The following is a 23,690-nucleotide window of genomic DNA, read 5'->3' as shown; positions in this document are numbered from 1 at the left end:
TGAGGCTCTGGATTGGCTTTCTGGTTCTGAACATTGACCTGTAGCTGCTTTTGCCATAAGAATAAATAAATTCTCTAAATTACAACTAAACTTAATTCCCTTCACTTATCTACAGCTTTACAATCATTTACTCCCTTATAACCAAACTCAATGTTTAACATTTCACTAACAATTATGCATAAGCACTCTCATTACACACACTAATTCCATTTGTATCTTTACAAAACATTGACAAAATTGTGCTTACTTACAGTAACCTTTTTTTTTTTTTTTAATGAACACTCCATACACCTGGAACTCCATCCTCTGAGAAAGGAAAAAAAACTCAGAGCTTCACTGTTCTGTCTCAGTCCTCTTATATGTCTTCTCTAATCCTTTGTTACTATGTTTTGGTTTCCAGGATTACCCGTCAGCATGGTGACGTCACTTCAGCTCCCTCTGCTTGCATATCTCTATCATGGATGCATATTTTTATGTTTGCAAGACTGTGCGAACGTTTGGTTTTGCTCAGTCATCGTTCTGATCTCTGTTAATCCCCTCTTTTCCATTTTACATACAACTTAATGGAAATTATTTTATGCATTTTACAGAAAATTTATTACATTTATTTAATTACCACAATTACCAAACACACATAAATTTTCTATTTTATATATGTTTGGAAACCTCTGTAAAATTGAACTCGATGAGTTAATTAATTTAATGAATTGCGAGAGATTTTATGTATGCAAGATGACACAATTGGAATTCATGGTTAGGTATAAAAAAAAGGTATAAAATTTAGGTATAAAATATCAAAAAAAAAAAAACTTTTTTTTTTTGATATTTCAGATCATATACATACTTGCTTATTTCTTAATATTTTGTTTGTGTGCTCACCATTCTACTAATAAATAATTTTATGCTTGATTTAATCAACAAATGTGTGGATGTTGATTGTTCAATTTTATTTTTAACAGAGAAATTCAGTCTGTGGTGTTGAGCAATATTGCAACCCTCTCTACCAAACGCAAGGTATCTGTGTTTGTTATACTTTCTTATTATTAAATTTAATATTTTTTTTCTGTAAAATTTATTCTCAGAGCAGTATATCTGATATTATCCTCTTACCTTTTATTTGCACCCTGGACTTTCTAGCAACATGTAAGTTTAATATTAGGTTTTATAATATCAAGTTTTGTTTATTGAGGGAAAAAAATACAGAAATTTATAGCTTTTGCATTTTTTTAAAGGGAATGTTTGAACCTTACTTGAAGAGTTTCTTTGTTCGATTCAGTGATCCTACACATATTAAGCTATTAAAAGTAAGTTCTGTGAAATTTGATATGCATAGCATGAATTTTTAAGCTTTATATGAAATTTACAATTCTGATAGATATATTGCTGTGATCTTTACTATATCTATTACAAAGATTTTATATTGAGACTAACAAATTTATCTAGTGTTGCTTTATTAGATGATTTTTTCTTAAACATAGTTCATATCTTATGAAAGAATATAAGTACTCTCTCTCCTAATAATTCACGTCCTCCCCTCTCTCTCTCCCAGGTATTTACAAGGTTTCTTGTTCTTGCAAACTTATCATATTTATAGTCAGACTGGGAGATCTCTTAACATCTGTCTAGATGAACACAAAAAATATATCCACCACCACAACTGTAGTCAGTCAGCTCTAGCAGACCATGCCTTGGATACCTTGAACAGAATCAGATGGAAGAAAACTATCATGTTTCATCACAATAAATACAAATTTGAAAGACTTTTTGAATCAGTAGCAGATTTCTGACATAGAACTTTTGTCCTGTTATGGCTGAATAAGTCATGGACCAAGTAGTACTGAATGAGTCATGGACCATGTAGACCCAGTGCCTGAGAGTATAACGTCCACCATATTTCTGGGAGGTTTTAAATACAGAAATCTTGTCCTTCAGGTTTGGGTTGAGTTAGGCAATGGGCTGGCAACCTGGAAAGAAAAAGCCTCAAACTGGATAAACCAAATGGGTATGACTCAAGACATGGCTATTTGATCATGATTTTTGGACATGGAATACAAGAACATTATATAAGACAGGAGCACTTAAATCACTTATATCAGAAATCCATTGATACAAATTAAAATTAGTGGTAAGTTGGATCAGAAAAGAAATGCATAATTTTGAAAATTTCCATTTTTTTGACTTGGAAAGAATCAGGGAAACATGAATTTGGAGTAGCATTTATAGTAGATAGAGAGATTGTTAAAGAGAATGTTTTTGTGAATCTGTGAATGAAAGGTTATGTGCAATAAGAAACAAAACAATTTTTTTTAATTTATGGGTTAGGAATGCTCATTCACCAACAGAAGAAAAGGAAGATATCGAAAAATGGGATTTCTTCTGCAAAATGGAGAGGTTGTATGATTCAGCACCATATAATAACATAAAAATGATTATTGTAGATTTCAGTGCCAAGGTTGAAAAGGAAGATATTTATAAAGGAACAATTGGAAAACACAGTCTACAGACATGCTGTAATGATAAAGGAGAGAAACTGATAGATTTTGATATAAGTACAATACAAATATCGTTATCTCCTCTACATGATTTTCTCATAAAGACATCCATAAAAGGACATGGATATCTTCAGCTCGCACAATATTTAATCAAATTGATCATGTGCTTATTGATAAAAGATCAGCATAAAGTATTATGAATGTAAGATCATATAGAGGAGCTTGTTGTGATTTAAATCATTATGTGGCCAAAATTAAATATATTAAAATTTAATATTGATATTAAATGGATATTAAAATAAACATAAGGAAAGAGATTAATTTAATGACAAATATGCTCAAACAGTAATCAAAAAGAAATAAAGCATAATAAGAATTTATTGCAAGACCACTGGGATTAAAGAAGGAAAATAAAGAACTGACACAAAAAAAAAGCAGATAAAATCTGTTGAAGGAAGAAAAACAAGCCCTTAATGAATTTCTTTTGCTTCTTATTGCACATAACTCTTCATTCACAGATCCAAAATCAAAAACATTCTCTTTAATAATCTCTCTATCTACTATAAATGCTACAATATACGAACAAGAAATGAAGAACAAGGGCAATCTTAGACAAGCTTATAATACAATTAAGCAAATTATAGGAGGATATAAGCCTGGTCAAGATCTGTTCAAAGAGTAACAAGGAAATATGTTAACAAGCATAGAAAAAATAAGGAAATAAATATTTCTATGAATTGCTGAATAAGAATGTTAGCTCAGCAACTCAAATTTATATTCCAGCTACTATTGAAAATTATTCTGTAGAGCTACCATCAGTGAAGAGAACAACAAATTTCCAGGACTAGATAAAATCCCTACAGAGTTACTGAAGTCAGAAGGAAAGAAACTAGAAGACAAAATATATTAATTGATTTTAACCATATAGAAGAAAGAGGAAATGCCAAAAGAATGGCGGAAGAGCCTGATCTTCCCAATACATAAGAAGAATGACAAAACACTTTGTGGAAATTGTAGAGGTATTTCTCTGTTATGTACAACAGTGCTTCCCAAACTTCTGGATGTCAGGGCCCCCTTTGCAAAAATTAAAATATTTCACGGCCCCCCTCGAAACAAAATCGTAATAGAGAGATATATTATTATAATATTTATTGTATTTATATTCGATACAAAACATACACAGCAAATATTGCAAAAATCAAATGCATATATTACATTTTTTGCCTCTTACTGTTTGGTTCTGAAGATGATGCGGGCTGTTCTGGTAAAATATGAAATACTGTCCTTTTTTTGAGTCTGTTTCTGCTTCTTCTGATTGTTCGCGGGAATTTTTTTTATTTTTTTATCAGCCACTTATCCATCTCAGGGTTAAAATTTTTAATGTAGAATAGATCAAATAATATCACCACTTACCGATACTGGCACACCACAGACGGATAACATGAAATTAGTGAATATTACCTGAATAAGGGAATCCCCGGACCAGGAACATTTTTCTCTTTTGTGACTTTTCTCCCTTTATGGTAATTAAGCCTAACGCGAAACAGACAGCAAAAGCAGGTTATTAAAACGTGCAGATGATTGGTGCGGTATTAACAAAAGATCGTGCAACCGAAAGATAAAAGCATAGCTGACAATTGAGTTGAAATGCTAACTCTCTTCAAACGAATTCCATATGTGAAACTGCCATAACATTCATTATATATAGCACGTGGCGGTGAATTTGAGCTGTGCAGAAGAAAGTGTTTTTTAATCGGTGAATAGTCCGCTTTTTTACCCGTTTTTCTACGTTTTTGAGTGCTAAATTGTTTCTCTGAATATGAGTGTACTTCAGTGTTTTTTTTTGGAAGTTAGTTGCTGTCGCGATATAATATACTTTGGTACCGTCGGAATCGAACGTGTAACGGTGGAAGACAAAATGAAGCCAAGTTACTGTATTTAGTTATATTTCATTTTATTTAATTATATTTAGTACTTAAATGTTCTGATGTTTGTACTTTTTTTCCTCTTATTTATTAATTGAATAATTATTAAAGATTAGGGTATAATTTGACAAAACACGTCACAGATAAGTAATGGCACCTGTGCGAAGGAAAATGGCGGCCAGTAATGAAGGTTCGCCATCGTTATCAAAGAACGGTAGCATAAAAGAAATGAGTCAGTGTACTAGCTGTGAAATGTACGCTTTGCGGAGTGCGGTAGGAGTGTGGTTAGATGATAATAAAGGATTGAATGTGTGTAGAAAATGTAGGGAGAATGCGGAATTGAAGTGTATTTCGGATCGTGAGTGTGATATTTTTGTCAACCTTCAGAATGAAGGAAACAGGGATATGACAAGAAACGGCAAGGTTGTACATGAAAATTGTGAGAGTGTGAATGATAGTATAAATGGTTTCTCAGAGAACAAAAAAGATGAGATAGATGCATTGAGTGAGATCGCGTTGTTGAATAGTGCGATAGAAAGAGCAAAACAGCAGCTAGAGTGCATGAACAAAAGTAGACTGAATGAACCAACCAATAATAAAAGGTATGACAGGAAAAATAGACGTATGAATGTGAACATGAACAAAATGAAGGATAGAGTGCTGTATGGAGACTCGTTAGTATGAGGTGTGTTAGTAGAGGATTTGACAAAATCGTACCAACCTGGTGCTACCATAAAGGACGTAACTGCATCTATTAGAGAGCAAAAGGAAAGGGTGAAAGAAATGATTGTTGTGGCAGGTACGAATGATTTGAAAGGAGATAAAATGGAAATGATAGAAGACCTGAATGAATTGTTTGAGGTAGCAAAAGAAAAGAGTGAGAGAGTTAGAATGATTAGTCTTTTGCCACGGTATGACAGTGAAATGTTTAAAAGGAGGGCTATAATTGCAAATGACTTTATGCGTGGGTTATGTATGACGAGTGGTGTGGAATTTGTGGATGTGTGGAGTGAGTTTGATGGGCGAAAGGATCTATATAAGATGGATGGCTTGCATTTGAATGGTTATGGTGTAAGAAGACTTGAGAAAGTGTTGCTGAATGTAGTGGATGCGCAAATTCAGGGAAACTAGATTTGTTAAGGGGGGGGGGGGGTAGAGATACAGTCCTTATGGAGGCAGTTGAATGTAAGAATGAATATAATATGCCAGAGCAAATAAGGACAGCAAATCTGAGTGGGATAGTTAATATAAGGCATCAAGGTAGGGTTGGGGCTAATGGGGGTCTTAAATTCATGTACACTAATACTAGGAGTATTAGGAACAAGAAGGAAGAGTTTTTGGCCATGGTTGGCACTTCCAGACCACAGGTTATAGGTATTAGTGAAACATGGCTGACTGTAGATGATATAACTAGTGGGATTGAATGTGATGGGTATAGTGTGTTCAGGAATGACAGAGAGAATAAAATGGGGGGAGGAGTATTGTTGATGATAGCTGATGAGCTCCAGCCAAGGAGAATAGAAGTTGAATTGCAGGATAGAGAAAAGAGCACATTTGAGGCCATTTGGTGTGAGATTGTGGCTAGCAGAACTAAATATACAATTGGGTGCTGCTATAGACCAGGTGATGGAAAAGATGGTGGTGACAGTATGCACAAGCAAATAGAATAAATGGGTGGAAGGAGGGTGATTATTATGGGAGATTTCAACTATGGTCGCATTGATTGGAGTGAGGAGAGGACACACGGGAGGAAGGAACTGGATTTTATGCGGTTATTAAGGGATAACTATCTGCGACAGCATGTAATGGAAAATACTAGGGGTCAGAGAGTGCTTGACCTAGTAATTACATCTGAGGATTTGGCTGTAACAAATATGACCACATTGCCACCAATCGGTGAGAGTGATCATAGGTTCTTAACTTGGGAGGTGGCTAAAGGTGTAGAATTTTCAATTAAGACAGGGTACATGTGGAATTATCGGCCTGGAAAGTATGACAAGCTTAGGAGTTTGATTGGTTCAGTGCCATGGCATGTACAACTGCAAGGACTAGAAGTTGATAGTGCATGGGAGGTAGTTAAGAAGTGCTTGCATGAAGCAATGGCTGACTGTATACCTAGAGTCCGAATAATAAATCAAGTAGGGGTTAAATGGATGAATAACACCATTAAGCTTGAGTTGCAAAAAAAGAAACAACTATGGAGGGAATTTAAGGAGAAGGGTGACCGGCAGGCACATGAACGGTATAAAGCACAGGCCAGAAGGGTGACGAGTGTGGTAAGAAAAGCAAAAAAGGATTACGAAAGAACATTGGCCATGCAGGCTAAAGAGAATCCTAAACAGTTTTTTAGATATGTAGCAAGTAAAAGGAAAAATGTACATGGCAGATTGATTTTAAAGAATGCCGATGGTAGGGAGGTAACTGAATCAGTTGAGGTAGTTGAGTTACTGAGTGAGCACTTTGCAAAAGTATATCATCCAGGTGGTGACATTGCAGAAACGAATAAACCAGTAGATTATACGGGAATTGTGGTTAATGAAGTGGAGGTGAGTAGTCTATTGCATAACCTCAATGTCAATACATCTGTGGGATTGGATGGTATACCAGCTCGTGTTGTACAAGAAGCAGCTAAAGAATTGTCAGTACCCTTGACCATTTTGTTTAATTTGAGTCTCGGGTCTGGGTTAGTCCCGAGCGGGTGGAAAGAGGGGAAAATAGTTCCACTGCATAAAGGTGGTTCCAAGACTGCTGTTGTAAATTACCGACCGATTAGCATATCAGGAATCATTGTCAAGGTCTTAGAGAAAATAGTCAAGAGGAAAATACAAGATTGGATAGAAGAAAATGGGATACTGTATCGGGGACAGCATGGTTTTGTGAAGGGTAGGTCATGCCTCAGTAACTTGCTCACGTATTATAACACAGTGACGGCTGAACTGGATAAGGGTAATGGGTTTACGGTGATTCTACTGGACCTTGCCAAGGCCTTTGACAGGATTCCACATGGAATTCTAATCAGTAAATTGCAGCATATGGGAATGGACATAGGGTTGGTGAGATGGATAGGAGGGTGGTTGACGGAGAGATATCAGAGAGTGGTTTACTCGGGAGTAGAGTCCACAAGACGGCCTGTGACTAGTGGTGTGCCACAAGGATCTGTTCTTGGACCACTGCTGTTCAATTTGTTCATAAATGATATAGGAAATGATCTGAGAGGAACAGTTCATTTGTTTGCGGATGATGCGAAGTTGGGTAGGGCAATAGTGAATGCAGATGACGTCAAAATTTTGCAGGATGATTTGGATAGATTGGAGGTCTGGGCTAAGGAGAATGGATGTCAGTTTAATGTGGCAAAATGTAAGGTTATGCATTTTGGGGTGAAAAGATTGGCGGCAGTTTACTGCATTGGTGGAACCGTGCTCCAGGAAATTGATGAGGCACGAGATTTAGGAGTGTTGGTAGATAAGGAATTGAAATTTAGGGGACACATTGCAAAAGTGACCAAAACAGCTCATCAAATCACTTGGTTGCTGAAGAATGCGATGACAAGCAGAGACAAGCAGGTTATTGTTCCTCTGTATCGAGCCTTGATAAGACCCCATCTAGACTACTGTGCTCAGATTTGGTCACCTAGGTTTCTTCTTGATGGGGAGGAGGTGGAGAGGATCCAGAGGCGAGTGACCAAGATGATAGCAGGTCTGTGGAATGAACCGTATGAGAACAGGTTGAGGATTTGTGGGTTGCAAAAATTGGTTGATAGGCGGAGGAGGGTAGATATGATTGAGACATTCAAATTACTGAAGGGTTTCTATAAAATTAATTCAGAAGATATTTTTGAGAACAGGGCTGGTTTTGGGAGGACTAGGGGACATCCATGGAAACTGGGCAAAAGTGTGGTTAGTAAAGGTGTTAGAGCTGGGTTCTTTACTTTTAGAGTAGTGAATGAGTGGAATGTGCTCCCTGAGTCTGTGGTGGATGCTGTGACAGTGAATGAGTTTAAGGCGAGGTATGATAGATACTGTATGAATGTCAAATAGTTGTGATGAATATGATTTGGGGCCTCCCTCGATGAGTCCAATGACTCCCTGGAGTTGCCCGTAATAATAGTAATAGTAATAATAGTAATATATATATATATATATATATATATATATTACTTAGTTTTAACACTTTTACAAATTTTAACATGTTCGGTTGAATTTTATTGCTGCCTTGGGAAATCGAACTCACACACGTCTAATTAAAAACAATAGTTTTAATTAGATACTGTGTTTGTCCATGCAACATATGGTTTTGTTTCAGTCTATACAGCATAGTTTCTGTATGAGGGGACATGTGATTCATTAATTAGTGTGTTTTTATCCCAGTTGTCTCTAATGGCACTATTTGTTGAGAAATATATTACACAGACTCCTCATAAGTTATTCACTGGCATAATAAAAGTACTTGTTTTTATTGCCTCTTCAGTATAGTGGCTGTTAGGGAGGGGGTGTTGTTTAACACTGCAAGCGAGTTACTATCTCTCCACATGAAATTGTTTAAGCTTTTTTTCATGTGTGAAGTATATGCGAAACTTTTATTGGTAATAGAAAACTAGCTCGGATGACAATGATAATATAAAACTAGTTTTGATATGTATATAAAGTCAATATCAACAGTCCCTGATTACGAATACGTGATGAAAGGGACAGGAAGATTTGGAGCTTCCCTGGAGAGCATTTGAAGTAAATACAATTAACCACTGCTTTGAAATGAAACATATGAATAAACAATATTTACTAATATTCATTAAGCTCAAAGCAAAGTTTGTGAACCAATACCAATGTGTGAATTTTTCCATTAAAATATAAAAAATAACAAAAAAGAAATAATAAATAATAAAAGTTAAATACGTTTCTTTTAAAATAAAAAAAATCTACTTAGTCTTAAAACATTTAAAATTTGTTTTCATTATTTCACGGCCCCCCTCAACAAAACCTGCGGCCCCCAAGGGGGCCACGGCCCACAGTTTGGGAAGTGCTGATGTACAACATACAAAATATTTGCCTCTGTTTTGGAGAACAGATTAAACACATCTATGGAAAATATAATTGGTGTCTACCAAGGAGGTTTTAGGAAAGGCAAATTTGCAAATGATCAGATACATTGTTAGAGTAGTTTTGGGAATTTGATATAAATATTTATCAGATTTTTGTTGATTTCCAACAAGCATATGGCAGCATTAATAGAGGAAAATTACGAGTTTATGATATACTTCGGAATACCTTATAAGCTAGTAAGACTTACAAGACTAACAATGGAAAATTCAGAAGCACAAGTTAAAATGCAAAATGGTTTAAACAGATCCCTTTCTGATAACTCAATGATTAAAACAAAGTGATAATCTAGCATCAATACTTTTTTTTACTTTGGAGTACATTACCCGATCATTTCCACTAGATACTCTAATTAGCAAATCTCTGCAGATTGTAGTATATGCAGATGACATTAATTGACATCAAATCAAGAACCAAACAGAAAGCTGAAGAAATATATCTGGAACAAGAAATATCAGCACAAGAGATAGGATGAAAATTGATCGTCAAAAAGCTAAAATCATAATTAATACCAGGCAGAATCAGTTAACAAGTGTTAAAATTGGGAACTTTGAAATAGAAAAAGTGAAACAGTTTAAATATTTAGGAGTAATGATCACTAACTAACCAAATAAGATGGTGGAAATGCAGAATCGAATAAAGAAAGGTAATCAGGTTTTCTATTTTTCTCAGTCCTGAAGATACTTTCAGGTGCAAACTTTGTTTGCTCACACTTGGATAAAGGATTAAACTAAATTTATTATATCAAAAGATATTCATTGGAAGACTAAAGTAAAAATATATGAATTGATAATTCATCCAGTTGTTGCCTATGGATGTGAAACCTAGATATTAACAGCAAGGGTGGAGAATTTGATTTCAACTTTTGAAGGGAAAAATCCTTAGAAAATTATTTGACCCAGTATATGATATTGGTCTTTTGAGGATCAGATATAACCATGAATTATATCAACTTTATAAAGAATCTACAGTATTTGGTATAATCAAGTTCAAAAAGTTGCAGTGAGCAGGACTAGTTTTTCACATGGAAAATGACAATATTGTTAAGAATACAATAATAGTAAAATTCTTAGTAAAAGACCAAAAGGGAAACCTAGAACAAGATGGATAGATCATTAGTCAAGATAGCAACATCATATTATAATGTCCAAACTGGAGAAGTAAAGTTTTGGATAGACAGAGTTGGAGGCAACAAATCCAGGAGGCCAATCTTGATTTAGGTTGTAGAGCCATCAGAAAAAAAAAGTTGGAGTGGGTAATATAAAGTGCCACAACCCCCATTGTATGTTGCATTTGACCTGATACACTTCATCTGGTTCTAGGTTAGAAAGCTTCTTGTAGTTCTTATTTCTGCTCAGTTTCATGTAGGGAAAGGTTAACCAGTTATAGGACTTTTAATGCCTCTGTTGGAGAGCTTGTTCTATAAGTACAGCTGACTGAGCTGATCAGTCACTGTGCTTTTCCACATTGTATAACATCTTTAAATAACTTTCATGGCTTATGCATGTAAAAAAAATATATATATAGAGAGAGAGATGTTGGAAGTTTTTCCACTTGGTTATATTATAAATTAAAGATGCCAAGAAATTATATTCTTGATTTAATCCTTTATCTAAGTGTAAGCAAACAAAGTTTGCAACTAAGGCAAGTGATGTGAAGTCATCAGCCTGTATATACAAGTTGCCCAGTCCTGAAATTACTTCAGGCACAAACTTTGTTTACTCACACTTGATTAAAGGAACCAAGAATATAATTTCTTGGCATCTTTAATTTATAGTATAACCAAGTGGAGAAACTTCCAACATCTATATATATATATATATATTTTTTTTTTTTTACATGTGTAAGCTGTTGTGTAGTTGTGTCCAGTTTAGAAAATTATAGGATCGGTTGTTGCTGAAATGAATACCTAATTAGTTTAGTCCCTTTACACCACTAGAAACTTGTGTTTTTCATCCCACAAAATAAGCAAAAACTGTTCAGAAGAACACACTCAATTTACAGACTTAATACACTGGTCTCATTAGCCTTAGTTGCTTTGGTAATAAATACAAAATAGCCAAAAACTTCACTTGACCAGCTACATTTTACAGGAGAGTCAGTTATAGTTTTCCATTTGCCTGCCCATGATCCCAGGGGTTTTTCAGAGTTTTATTTTGCACCAGAGGCATATGCATATAGTCTTTGTGTCATTTGGATTTCTTTCATTTCATCTTCATTGCATATGATGATTGTGACATCAGCCTGTCAACCTATGCTGATAGGCTAGTCTTCATATACAAATTTTGTATGGGTTCATTGAGGGATCATGGTGTTGTGTATTTTTCTCAAGATAAGTTCAGTAGCTAGAGCATAAAGTTATCCAGAGACTGGACATCCTTGCTTGATCTCATGAGAATATGTTAATGTGCAGGTGAGCAAGTTGTCTATTTTTAAACAGAAAAAAGTGCTTTCTTGTGTAGTTTTTGCACTCTTTAAGTAATGCTTGGCCCATAACCAAATGCTTTCAGGACTTTGAAAAAGTACCCATGCTCTACTATATCAAAGGCTTTTTTTTTCCTGGTTAAGACTGATTATTACTAATTTTCATGTTGACTATTTATGATGTGGATGAGGTCCCTGATTCAATAGGTTATCATATATAAATCTTCTTGGTAATGCATAGATTTGATAGTGGCCAATGACATCAAGTAGTGTGGACTTCAGTTGGTTTATTACATAGAGATGATTTTGTTAATTTACAATATTGGATGCCAGTTTTGAAGGTCTGTGTGATCTTCCTTCTTTGGAATGAGACATGCATCTGAGGTTGTGATGGATTGTGGAAGACCATTTAAGTAAGCTTATTGCAGCAGTTTAAGAAGGCATGGATGGTCCCTGATCTCAAAAAAAAATTTGGAAGAACTCTGATGAAAGTCCATCCTGGCCAGGAGATGTGTTCTTTGGCAAAGATCTTTTAGCAGGGAAAGAAAAAAGAATCATCCCTGGAAGTTATATAAGAAAGAGCAATGAAGGATATGAGAAACAGGAGATGTATAAGTTGTTGAAGAGTTTATATCATATTAACAAAGAAATTGTTATACGGTGAAAGGAGATGGGGAAAAGAAAAAAAAAAGTGGCCATCCCTGATTATACAGGATAGGAATGGCTAATTTTTTTTTTATTTTCTTGCTTCCCTTCACTGTAGCAATGAGGGATGTGAGCAGCAGTTTTTTTGCATGGAAAGTGGTGGTAAGTCGTGTGTGATGACTTGCCCACAAGGGTACTGTTGATGATAGCAGATGAATTGCACCCAAAAAGAATAGAAGATAGGCAGGAGGGGCTGTTCATTTGAAGCATTCTGGTGTGAGATTAAGGGCAGTAAGACAAAATATACAGTTGGTTGTTTCTATAGAGAAACAACCAACTGTCTTCCAGCTCATCCAAGGAGTTTCATGGATGAGCTGGAAGACATGCATCAGCAAATTAGTACAGGTTGACTGATTATTATGAGGGACTTCAATATGAAAATATAGATTTGAAAAGAAGAGCGATCACATGGCAATAATGAAATGGAATTTATACAACTACTAAGAGATAACTACTTGAGCACCATGTGATAGAGGGGACTAGGGGTGCAAGAGTATAGGAGCTAGTCATAGGCTCAGAAGGGCTATCCATAACCAAGGTGACTACATTGTCTCAAACTGGTGAAAGTCATCATGCAGTTTTGACTTGGGAGATTGTAAAACATGAGGAATATTCTGTCAAGAAGGGAGTATGTGTGGAATTACAAGGCAGGTGATTATGATAAGCTTAGGAAAAAGCTTAAATCTGTTCCATGACATAAAATGCTATAGAGAGGATGTTAGTAGCACATGGGAGATAGCTAAGGGTCATCTAGAGGAAGCAATATTAAATCATCTACCAAAGGTAAGGAGGGTTAATCAGGTAGGAGTTAAATGGATGAGTAATATCATTAAGCATGTGCTGCAGAAAAAGAAAATGCTGTGGAGTGTATATAAAGAGAACGGTGACCAGCAAACTCATGAATAGTACAAGGCTCAGGCAAAAAAGGCGACCAGCATGGAAAGGAAGGCAAAATCAGATTATGAAAAGAATCTAGCCAAGTAGGACAAAGGAAATCTCAAGGAGTTCTTTTGTTATATGGCAAGTAAGAGGAAGATTGATTATGGAAGATTATCTTAACAAGTGATGATGATGGTCATGAGGTGACAGAAGCAGATAAAATAGCCGAGTTACTGAGTGACCACTTTGCAAGGATATATAATCCTAGTGAGATTACTGCTTTAACATGGAAATAGGGGTGGATGAATTGGAATTTCTTAGGATATTGCAGAATGTCAATGAAAATACAGCTGTGGGATTAGATGGGATATCAGCTTGGGTTTTGTGAGAAAGTGCAAGGGAACTAGCAATGCCTCTGACCAGGTTCTTTAATATAAGTCTCAACTCTGGTAGAGTTACAAGGGAGTGGAAAGAGGACAAAATAATTCACTTGTATAAGTGAGGTTCTAAGACTGTGCTGGCAAATTATAAACCAATTCAGTATCTCAGGCATGGTGGTAAAAGTACTGAAAAAAATTGGTCAGAAAGAGGTTTCAAGAATGTGCTGATAAAAAATATGATACTGTATGATGGGCAACATGGCTTTGTGAAGGGTGGGTCAATCGTGTTTTAGTAAATTAATAACTTTTTATAATAGAGTAACAGCTGAGTTGGATAAAAGAAATGGCTACATGATTCTGCTGGATTTTGCAATGGCACATGGAACTCTGTTATGCAAATTAGAACCAATGAAGATGGATATGACATGGTTAAGTGGATAAGAGGATAACTGCTGGACAGATATCAAAAAGTGGTATATGGAGGGGCAGAATCGAGGCAAAAAAGGTGAATAGTGGTGAGCTATAAAGTACAGTGCTGGGACTATTGCTGTTTAATTTGTACATAAATGATATAGGAAATAACCTGAAAGGAAATATTCAATTATTTGCTGATGATGTTTAATTAAGTAATAATTAATCAAGGCAATGTAGAGAACTGCAGGATGATTTAAATAGGCTCTCATGGGCAAAAGATAATGGGTGTCAGTTTAATGTGGAAAAATGTAATGTTATGCATTTTGGGATAAATAGATTACAAGCTGTGTATCACTTTGATGGCACTGTACTCCAAGAAATAGATGAAGCTAGAGATTTAGAGGCGGTGGTAGACAGAGAGTTAAAAATTTAGAGGCCATATTGCTAAGGTAGCCCATAAGATTACTTGGCTATTGAAGAACACACAAACAAGTAGAGATAAGGAAGTTATTATTCCTCCTTATAAGGTCTGATACAACCACATCTAGATTACTGTGCTCAAGTCTGGTCTCCTGGGCTTCTGTGGTATGAGGAAGTGGTGGAGTGGAATAAGAGGTGAGCGACCAAGATAGTGAGTGGTCTGTATAATGTTCCCTATGAGGATAGATTTAGGGTGTGTTAATTGCAGAAGCTGGTTGATAGGAGAAAAAGAGGTGATATGATAGAAACATTTAAGTTGCTTAAAGGATTGAGGCAGGGGAAATGTTTCCACACTTGACTAAAAGGGCCAGAACAACGGTCCTCCCTGTAAGTTGAATAAAGGTGTGGTTAGAAGGAGTGTGAGTATTAAATTATTTGCTTGGAGAGTTGTGAATGAGTGAAATGGGTTGCCAGAGTTATTTGTCTGTTAATGGGTTCAAGGAGAGGAGAGATTGTGTGGATAATTTGCGTCTTCAGACTCCATGGAGATGTCTATACAATAATAATAATAATAATAGCAGGGGATATTCCCTCTTCCTGTAATAGTTCTTTTGACTTGTGAAGGTTTAATGACAGTAACTAATGATGATAACTGATATTTAATTCTAAATATTTATAATACTCATTTAGTGCTTTCCCCACCTTAGTTGGAGATTCTTACAAACTTGGCAACAGGTACAAATATTTCTGTCATACTTCGAGAGTTTCAGGTTAGTAATTTCTTAAAATACTAACATAGTTGAGATAAATAATACAAAGATAATATTTTCAAATTCATGTTGTGACTGTGTGGAGAATTCTTTTGCTTTACTATTTATATGCAGTGATATCGGTAAAGGTTTCTGAATGATTTGTGTCATATTGTGCAATACCACTGTTGCATATGGGATATTTTTAAAAAAATGTTAATTCCATTCAAAAAGGTTTTTAACCAACAGCACATTACTATTTCCAGTAAACCAGCTGGTGGCTTACACATACCACCTAAAGACATTCAGAGTACTGCTTATTAATGTATATCTTTTTTTTCCTGAGATATATTATTCTGTACAAAGATTTGATTGTAACAATTTTTTTTAGGTAAAGAACACATGAATTCTAAAAAAAAAAAAAAGTATTAGCCATATACTAACAATAATTAATCTTGAAACCATTTAAAATAAATTTTTATCCCACTAAAAGAAACACACACACATTGGAAATATTTTAAAGTGAGTAATGCAAACTGTCATGTTTGTAGAAACGAAAGACAGAAACTAAAAATAATTTAATAAGATAAAATTTTCACCTTATTATTTAAGACATCTTCATTATATTGACAATGGAACAGAATTAAAATGCAAATAACAGAAGTATTTTTAAAAAACTCCACCATAGTATAAGTAACACAGCAAGCGGTCAACAAATACCTAATTCTAAAAAATAAATATAATTAAAATTAAAAAAAAAATTACTCATACAAATATAATATGATGATAATTAAAAATTTACAGAAAATTGGTACAACAGTATTTCCCATAGGGGTGCTTAAGGACCAAAGCTGTATAACTGAGAAAAGACATACACATAGCTTTAAAAGGAACATGGAGAACTGACTAGGACTCCTGACCTAATGTCCAATCCTCACCTATTCAGGTGCACCCTGTTAGGTACCTACCAACCTGGATACTAAACCAAATATGATGGGCTGGCAATTTGGCATTTAACTAACAAAATTGTATTCTTATTGGCTTAAACCACAAATAAAATGGTGGTACAACATTTTATTTGTGGTTTAACATTCATGTTAAACCACAAATAAAACATTCATGACAGAATTTCATGCAGCCTGGGGCATCGCCCAGTTAAACAAGGCCCCCTATTGTTTTTGCCAGGGAACCGGGACATACAGCAAAAAGCCAGCTACTGGAACAAATCCTGAAACACACCCCAAATGCTATATTCAGGCAATAACAATCAGGGAAAAGAAGGAGTAGTTATAGTATTCAACACTAAATATGGGGCTAATCGAAGATCACAATGAGAGTTATTTGTGCTTATGGTCCCACAGGTACTATCAACATAAGAGACCTGAATGGCAAAGAAATGTAGCTGGCTGAGGAATTGGATAAGTACTAGATTGACATAACAGGGGCTGAGACAAAAACTGGTGAGATCTGTTTAAGCAATAAATACAAAATGCTATATTCAGGCAATAACAATCACGGAAAAGAAGGAGTAGCTATAGTATTCAACACTAAATATGGGGCTAATTGAAGATTACAATGAGACTTATTTCTGTTTATGGTCCCCAAGAAAGTTCTATTATGGAAGAAGTGGAGGAATTTTTTGAGGCTCTAGAGAAAGCATCTGAAGCAATGAAAAAGGAAAAGTTGGTCCTTGTTAGGAATCAAAATAGAAGACCAGGAAATGATTATCAGACATACAAAAATATTTTGGGAAAATTTGGAGAAAAGAGCAAACCAGTAACATTGCCAAATACCTGTTGGATTTCTGCTCAGGACATGGACTGGTTATTACTAACACAGTGTTCCAACATAAAAATATGCATAAATTCACATGGAGAGAAGAGGTAAGGAATAAGAAAAGTCTCATTGACTATGTTATTGTTGATAGTGATGTTTTCTCACTGGTGCAGGACACCAGAGTGTACAGAGGATTTGAAATTGGAAGCGATCACTATTTAGTCTTGAGCAGGATAAAATTGAATTTCATACTGAAAAGAAGAACACAAAAGAAAGTTTTAAAGCGAATAAAAAGTTGAGCAGTTCTCAGATGTGAACTGTAGACTAAAATACACAAACATTATTCAAGAAAAAATGAAAGAATTTGAGAACAGGAACAAAACCTTGGAGATTCAATGGCAAGTCTTGAAGAAAACATTGATTGATTCTGCCAGAGAGGCATGTGGTGAGGTTGTCTGCAAGGATAGAAAAATCAGAACTCCTTGGTGGACACAGGAAGTTAAAGAAGCAGTGAAGGAAAAGAAGAAAGCATATCAAAAGCTTGTGCCCTTAGAGAATACAGAGATAAATATAAGAAAGCTAAACACTGTACAAGAAAGTAAACAATAGTCATGGTAAGACTTTGGTAAGGACATAGAAAATAAATATCAGAAAAGTGGCAAAATATTCTGGAGACTGTTGAAATTGCTCAGAAATAGAGGAAAGAGTTCTGTAAAAGGAATCAGAGATGAAAAAGAGGGTTTTGAAAAAAAAACCTAGAGAAAAAGATATCCTTGATGTATGGAGTAATTACTTCTAAAAATTGCTAAATGGAACAAGCAGTGACTGCACAGTGGTAAAAAAACACTAAACAGGCATGCAATCAGGAATACATATCTATACTTGAAGTAGAAAAGCCATCAAAAGCCTGAAATGTGGAAAGGCAGCAGGAGTAGATGAAATGCTAAAGTATGGAGGTATAAAAGTTTTGCAATGATTGCATTGTATAGTTCAGAAGGCCTGGGACCAATTCCAGATGATTGGAGTAGAGTTCTCAGAGTAACCATATACAAAAAGCAGAAATACAACTGAATGTGAGAATTACAGAGGTATTTCCTTATTGAGTGTTCTTTGTAAGGTTTATGCAAGTATACTTGAGAAACGGTTGAGAAAGATTGTGGAAGGGAAGCTTGGTGAAGAACATGCTGGATTCCGGCCAAATAGAGGCTCAGGATCAGATTTTCACTTTACTATAAATAGTTGAGAAATTATGGGAATATAACAAAGATCTGTGTTTACGTTTTGTAGACCTGCAAAATGCATATAACAAGGTGCCAAGAGAAAATCTATTCAAAATGCTATTATATGGTGTTAATGGAGCATTATATCAAGCAATACTTAGTCTTTATTTGAGTTGTAAGTCAGCAGTTAGAATTGAAGGAAGTACAGGAAGATGGTTTGATGTTAAATGTGGTGTCAGACAAGGATGTACATTATCCCTTCTGTTATTCATTATCTACTGCTCAAAACTATAGGGGATATTTTAGTTTCTGTCAGATAATTATAAATTTCTGCAAATAATTATAACTATTGGGTACTTTATACATGAATAAATATTTCTTACTTATGGATGAGATATTGTTTAAATAATCGATATTTATTACAAATTGTGTTACATTCGTAAATTATTTTTTATAACTTTATAATTTACAAGAAAACCAAAATATCTCCTAATTATTTTGAGCAAAATATATGGATCACATTATGAAGGAAAGTGGTATTAAACCTGATATTAGAATTGAAGACGTTAATCTCACCTCTTTAATTTATGCAGACGATGTTATACTTTTAAATAAAATCCAGCACAAGTCTACAAGATTCCCTGACTAAATTGAATAACTGTTGTAATAAATTTGGTATGAAAATCAGCAATAACAAGACATAGACAATGAAAATAGGCAGAAACATTGAAAACATCAACTGCATCTTGAATGGAGAAGCTATAGAACATATAAAACATTTCAGCTACTTAGGCACAATTTTTCTTCAAGACGATAAATTAAATATGGAAATAGACAACAGAATTAACAAAGCCGGTATGGTAGGAAGTCAACTGAATAAATTTGTATGGAATAGGAGAGAAATTAGTCAGAACACTGAATTAGTAAATTACATTTAATAGCTGTATACAAGACAGTGTTGAAACTTATTTTAACTTATGGATCTGAGAGCTGGGTAAGAAATAAAACACTCAACCAAAGACTAGCAACCACAGATATGAGTGTCCTGAGAAAGATAGGGGCTTGAACAGATGGCATTAATGACAATATAATATTAAAAACAGGGATTTTGAAAGTTTATTTTTCACTTGGTTAGAGTATAATAAATTTAGTTTAATCCATTTATCCAAGTGTGAGCAAACAAAGTTTGCGCCTGAAAGTATCTTCAGGACTAGGGCAAGGTGATACAACATCAGGGCAACTCGTTGCAAAGGTGTAGCAAGCTACCAACACTCCTGTCTCAGTATCTCCCTTAATGCAAAACACATCTCCTTGTGGATATGTCTAATGTTATGCATTAAGGGAAGGGCCACTACCCAGACTAGTTTCGACCTTTATTGAGGTCTCTTCAGTGGGAGCCAGGCCCAAGCTGAGATACCAGGCAGAAGCATTCGTAGGTCATCTCTACCTATAGGAGTTGCCAAATGGTGTGCCACCCTTTTTTAATAAATTACTCTGGATTTAGAGAAAGATGTTGAAAGTTTATTTTTCACTTGGTTAGAGTATAATAAATTTAGTTTAATCCATTTATCCAAGTGTAGGCAAACAAAGTTTGCCCCTGAAAGTATCTTCAGGACTAGGGCAAGGTGATACAACATCAGGGCAACTCGTTGCAAAGGTGTAGCTTGCTACACCTTTGCAACAATAAATGGATTAAACTAAATTTATTATACTCTAACCAAGTGAAAAATAAACTTTCAACATCTTTCTCTAAATCCAGAGTAATTTATTAAAAAAGGGTGGCACACCATTTGGCAACTCCTATAGGTAGAGATGACCTACGAATGCTTCTGCCTGGTATCTCAGCTTGGGCCTGGCTCCCACTGAAGAGACCTCAATAAAGGTCAAAACTAGTCTGGGTAGTGGCCCTTCCCTTAATGCATAACATTAGACATATCCACGAGGAGATGTGTTTTGCATTAAGGGAGATACTGAGACAGGAGTGTTGGTAGCTTGCTACACCTTTGCAACGAGTTGCCCTGATGTTGTATCACCTTGCCCTAGTCCTGAAGATACTTTCAGGCGCAAACTTTGTTTGCTCACACTTGGATAAATGGATTAAACTAAATTTATTAAAAACAGGGATATTAGGAAAGAACTTGACATTGTTAGCATCCAGGAATGTATGGAGAAATTACCAAAGAAACACGTGCAACTAAAACAAAAAAATAGTATTTCTTTCGTCATTCTGTATGTCATCGCTGTGATATTCTGGCAGACTCAACCTAGGAACAATCTGTTTGCGATATCTGTACTATGTCAAAATTTCTCTTTAAAAGCAGATAAAACGCATATTCTCCTACCAAATACTAAAATGATTTGAACGTTCTTCACGTATCAATTCTGTTATATTTCATAAACTGAATACAGTTAAGTTTTTATGAAATTAAAACATAATGCTCTTTAAAATAAAGAAGTCTTTCCTGTTTAAATATATGCTGCTGTGTATCAAATATTTCAATTTGTCACAGCAGCATATATTTAAACAGGAAAGAATTCTTTATTTTAAAGAGCATTATTGGCAGAACTAATTGCAGGTGGTATTTTCACTTAAACTGAATGGGAGAGGAAAGATTAGCAATACAAGCATTCTCTGCCAAGTTGGCAGGAAAAAGACCCAGAGGAAGACCAAGAAATAAGTGGATTGATGCAGTAAAAAGTGCCTTAGATGACAGAAATATAAGATCTTATAATGTTTGAGTCTTGAGATAACAGATTGATTTGGAGGAAAATCGTTGATGGGAAATTAGTAATGATGTAAGTTTTTCATGTAGTACTATCATAATATCCTGTACGCTCCTTGATGGTACATGTCAGGAATTTCATGATGATGTATTTCCCATAAAGCAAATGATTGAAAGTTAATTTATCAGCTCTTGCACTCATATACTACACTAGGCCTGTGATAAACACCCTGTTCATCACAGGCCTACTTTGACCTCTGTAAATGACAAAACTCGTTGGTTAGTGACCCTTTCTATAATGCTTTTTGTTATGGGATAGTAAGGCCCTTGATGCAAAGTCAGCAGCTTCTATATGTAAGTAGCTAGTCATAAAGTTACTGTACACTTATTCTTACACTTGGATATAGGATTAAAACAAGAATATGATTTATTTTCAAGTATAATATAAATACTACTTCACAGTTTCAAAACTGATACGTGCTGGATAAATCATTATAACTCTGAATGCATCAGTTTTTGCCTAGTTATTACTTTAAAAATAAATAAATAACAAACTGTCTGTAGCGCCCTTAATATGAAGATGGTCAATAGCACTGGTGCAGGACAGTACTCCACTTTCAGAAAAAAAAGAAAGTTTATAGTAGAAAGGTATAGGAATCATTTTTAAAGTTAAAGCTTTCAAGTGATTTAAAATAATTAACACTGAAATCTTTTGTAAACATATTATAATGTCTTTAAAACTTTGATTTTATTTTATTCTAGCATATAGGAAAGCAAAATTTTTAATAGTGTTAATATTTTTACATTTCTAAGCAGTTTTAAAATATAATCCCTGGAATACAAAAGAATAATGACAAATAAGAAATTTCTTCCCCTTCCTTACGAAGGTGTCAAAATATAGTCACCTCTCACTTATAGCACACCTGTAGGTACCATAGGAATAATTTGTCATGGTAGACAGTTTGCTACAGAATTTCTTTTAGCTTATTAACATTGTACTGATGAAATTTTGATTGGTGACTTCAGTAGTTTGTTACAGCGAGTAAGTTTGCTATAGCTGTGTTTGCTATACTGAGAGCTGAATGTATTAAAAATTATGAATGTAATAATGTAGAGTTTAATATTCTTCAGGTATATCAACGCTCAAAACAACATGAAAAAAAAAAAATTCATAAACATATCCTACATTTTTTGAAATTGACCAAAGAATTTGTGCTGAAGAATTTCCGAATTAAGATTCTTCTGGATTACAAACTGGAAAGAGGAGGAGTTCTTTCAGCACTTATTTATGTCTAGTAACTTTTCATATCTTTCATCCTTTATAATATTAAAAATACGGTTTCTACATGATGATGATGAGAATGGAATAAATAACATTAACAAAACCAAAATAACATACCTTTGTAGAAAATTATAGTTAACTCGATGTTACTACATGTCAGTAATGTATCTGCTGTTTGTTTTTTTTAAATTTATTTATTTATTATTTATTTTTTGAGATTCTGTTTTCAGAGATATAATCTCTTGCTTTACCAAGTGAAATCTTTAAATAATTTTTTTTTTCTTACTCCTAACACATGCGTACTTATTTTTGAATTTTTACATTTTACACTTAATTACTTCATTTCTTTCTCATTTTATATTTAGAACACCCAAATCATGTTTTATTATTATTAGACCTTCAATGAGTCAAGGACTCATCATGGGAGGAGGCCATACATCACCCACACCAGCTGTCATACCTTCTTTTAAACTCATTCAGACTAAATCACTTACTACTTCACCAGGCACTCACTTACTACTCTACTGTACTCTGTGAGGAAAAAATCTAGCTTTTATCACTTTCTTAACCATACACAATCTTAACTTCCGTGGATATCCCCTCCCTCCCTTGGTCCTCTCTCTCTCTGCCTATCATGTACTGAAAAAGTTTATCCACCGATATCGTATAATGCCTTACAAAAGTTTATAGACCTCTATCCTATCATTCCTCTTTCTCCTTTGTACCATTGTCTTCAGCCCACATAATTTCAATAATCCCAATATAATCCTTATAACTCTTCTTTGAATCCTTTCTGCAATTTCTTTGGAACAAAGAAGCTGCAGAAAGGTTTCAAAAAAGAGTTATCTCTCATCTTTCATCTCCTGGCCTTATAGCCAGGAGATGAAGAGGCCAAATGACTTCCATATACTTACATGTCAGTGTTCATTTCAACATTGCAATTATTCTCTAAGTTTCATTTGCAGTTTTTGCTATATGACCCTTGAACTTTGACTTTCTATTCATCATAACTTCAAGATCTCGTTAGCTACTTCAAGTGTAATTCCACCAATATAATATGTTGTTGTATATCTCATCTTTCCAAAGTACATAACTTTACACTTAATAACATTGAACTGACGACCATTATGATTGCCATGCTCTCATCCCATCCAAATCACCCTATAAATGCTGTATATCAGTAACATTTCTGATTGCCCTGCATC

At 34.7% G+C, this 23,690-nt stretch overlaps 1 protein-coding gene across 1 annotated transcript in view; it reads left to right on the top strand.

Annotated features, from left to right (window-relative positions):
* Positions 1 to 23,690, top strand: part of rb (adaptor related protein complex 3 subunit ruby) — a 482,738-nt gene that overhangs the window by 185,403 nt on the left and 273,645 nt on the right. Inside the window, exons 10-12 of the mRNA XM_090402121.1 lie at positions 960 to 1,014; positions 1,233 to 1,304; positions 15,443 to 15,505. Coding sequence (XP_090258247.1) covers positions 960 to 1,014; positions 1,233 to 1,304; positions 15,443 to 15,505 — 190 coding nt within the window. The remainder of the gene's footprint in view (positions 1 to 959; positions 1,015 to 1,232; positions 1,305 to 15,442; positions 15,506 to 23,690) is intronic.

This window comes from Typopeltis vanoorti, chromosome 12, assembly GCF_054136105.1.
Source record: "Typopeltis vanoorti isolate ZY-2024b chromosome 12, IOZ_Tvanoo_1.0, whole genome shotgun sequence".
NCBI classification, from domain to species: Eukaryota; Metazoa; Arthropoda; class Arachnida; order Uropygi; family Thelyphonidae; genus Typopeltis; species Typopeltis vanoorti.
Note: the sequence above shows the minus strand (reverse complement) of the source record. Positions and strands in the feature narration are given on the sequence as shown.